This window comes from Sorghum bicolor, chromosome 4 (assembly GCF_000003195.3).
Source record: "Sorghum bicolor cultivar BTx623 chromosome 4, Sorghum_bicolor_NCBIv3, whole genome shotgun sequence".
NCBI classification, from domain to species: domain Eukaryota; kingdom Viridiplantae; phylum Streptophyta; class Magnoliopsida; order Poales; family Poaceae; genus Sorghum; species Sorghum bicolor.
In genome coordinates this window covers 52,396,089-52,398,486 of record NC_012873.2, presented here as the reverse complement: position 1 = coordinate 52,398,486, position 2,398 = coordinate 52,396,089, and the positions used below count along the sequence as shown (strand labels likewise).

Below are 2,398 nucleotides of genomic sequence, written 5' to 3'. Positions count from 1 at the left end.
ATAAGCAACATAATTATTAGTTGATTATATTAACACGAGAGCATACATATATGTCATTCAAAAGCTCAAACCAACATCAACATAGCTCAGCCACCTCGATACCTCAACACAAGTAAGAAAGTACCACATGAATCATATAAAATCTTTTCCAACATCTCTTATTAGCTCTAAAGTAAATTCTTAAACATATATAATTAAAAACAAGGTGGTGTGGCAAACATCTCATTTGAAGTGAAGATTTTAATGTGTGACAGAGGTTATCAATAAGATAAAACTACTTTACAAATGTTACATGCTCAGGAGTTAATAAATTAATTATTATAATCAAAACAAATTTTACTTGCAAAAAGATATGTGAGAGCAAGATAAATCTATAACTCAACATTTTCTATAAACACATGGCCATATTAAGGTTCCATTGGTCACAACAATATCATACACAAAGATTTTTACGAGCAACACAACACAGAAATCGCCAATGTTTGCCTAACATCATGTCTGTTCTATAAACCAAGATAAGAAAATCTTTAGCGACTCACGGTTCAACAGTAATTGTTAACTTTTAGCAACAGTTTTTCGTTAGTATTTTAGGATTGTGGTGTAGTGGCATGAGTAGGTACCAGAAAATTAGTTGATGATGCCCAAATCATGTCTGTTGGAGGGATTTTTCGGTTTCTCTCTAATTTTGCATCGTCCGAGAAGAAATGATGAAAAACTAGTGTACGTAGTAAATAAATCTGAACGACGTTCCATATGCAGGGCAGCATAATTCCAAACAAGACGCGATTGAATAAGATTGCACAAGCGTGCAGTAATCCAGGTACAACAACGAAGCGCGCGCACACAAAGATAGCTAGCTGCCGCTTACATTATTACTATTACGATCGGGCAACACAACACAACACAGAAATCGGCAACGGACGTTTGCCCGTGCGCTCAATTAAGCCTGCTTGATACCGGCAGCAGCAGCCATGGTGGCGCCGAGCTTCTTCATGGACGGCCTCTCCACGAGCCTCTGCCACCACGCCCTGACGTGCGGGTACGAGTCGAAGAGCGACGCGTGCGGCGTCGCCATGAAGTAGAAGGTGAACGGGAAGTGACTGAGGTCCGCGACGCTGACGAAGTCCCCGGCCAGGTAGGCGTGCTTGGACAGCCGCGCCTCGTAGACGTCGAGCACCTTGCCGAGCTTCTCCAGGCTCTCGTCCACGGCCTTGTGGTTGGTGGGGACGCCGCGCGTCGCCGGGTAGATGAGGCACTCGTACACCACCGGCGACAGCGCCGGGTGGTACTGGTGCGCCTCCACCTCCGTCCACACGTCCACCATGGCTGCCTCCTTGAGGTCGCCGTCGCGCAGGAGGTCGTCGGCCTCGGCTGACTTGTACTTCCGGAGGATGTACTTTGCGATCGCTCGGGACTCTGAAAACATACATCATACGATCGATCCATACGTACGTACGGCGAATCAACAAGATATCATAGACATGGACTGGTAGTAAATTAAAGGATTGATTGTACCGTACCGAAGAGCACGACATCACCGTCCTGGAACGCCGGGATTTGGCCAAACGGCTGCGAGGGATGATCAAGATCAACAGCTCTCGCTTAGTCATCAGCTGCTTCTCTGCCGTTCATGGAGACGACGACAGATGCGGTGAAAATGGCAACTTACGTTTCTGGCGAGGTGCTCGGGACCCTTGTGCTCCTTGGCCCGGAAGTCGATGTTGACGAGCTCGTATTCGGCGCCCACCTCCTCGAGGCACACCAGCACCCGCGCGACGTTCGTCGACCTCGCCGACCCGAACACCTTCACCGGCGCCATTGATTTCGCTCTGTATGCTCTGCTGCTGCGATGCCAATTTGCCAAGGAAGGGCGTTCTGATGTGCTTGTCTCGTCTGCTGAGGCGTGGTAGCTGGGTGGGGTGTGGTAGTTGGGGTGTGTGGGCGCTGGGTAGTTGGTGCCGCGGCTGCCGGTGCCCAGAAACAAGCGAGGGATTAAATTGTTGAATAGAATTCGAGCGAACAGTACTACGGAGAAGGCCCTCGAGTTCCAAACTGCGTATGCAAAAGTGTGGTAACGTCAGCAGTGATGCAGGACCTTGCTCGATTTAGGCCTTGTTTAGTTCATCCTGAAAAACCAAAAAGTTTTCAAAATTTCCCGTCACATCAAATTTTGTGGCACATGCATGAAACATTAAATATAGACGAAAACAAAAACTAATTATACAGTTTAGCTGTAAATCACGAGACGAATCTTTTGATCCTAGTTAGTCCATGATTGGATAATATTTGTCACAAACAAACGAAAATGCTACAGTATCAAAAACTTTTCACTTTTCGGAACTAAACAAGGCCTTAGAGAAAGACCGCGTAACTGCACCCACAAAGATATATAATAACA

General features: G+C 46.6%; 1 protein-coding gene across 1 annotated transcript; it reads right to left on the bottom strand.

Moving 5' to 3' along the window:
- On the bottom strand, positions 729–2,012 carry LOC8064247 (probable glutathione S-transferase GSTF1). The gene is made up of 3 exons (XM_002452196.2): positions 1,670–2,012; positions 1,521–1,569; positions 729–1,416 (listed from the first exon to the last, which is right to left on the bottom strand). Exons 1-3 carry the CDS (start codon positions 1,817–1,819, stop codon positions 941–943), a joined length of 675 nt encoding a protein of 224 aa, XP_002452241.1. The 5' UTR covers positions 1,820–2,012; the 3' UTR covers positions 729–940.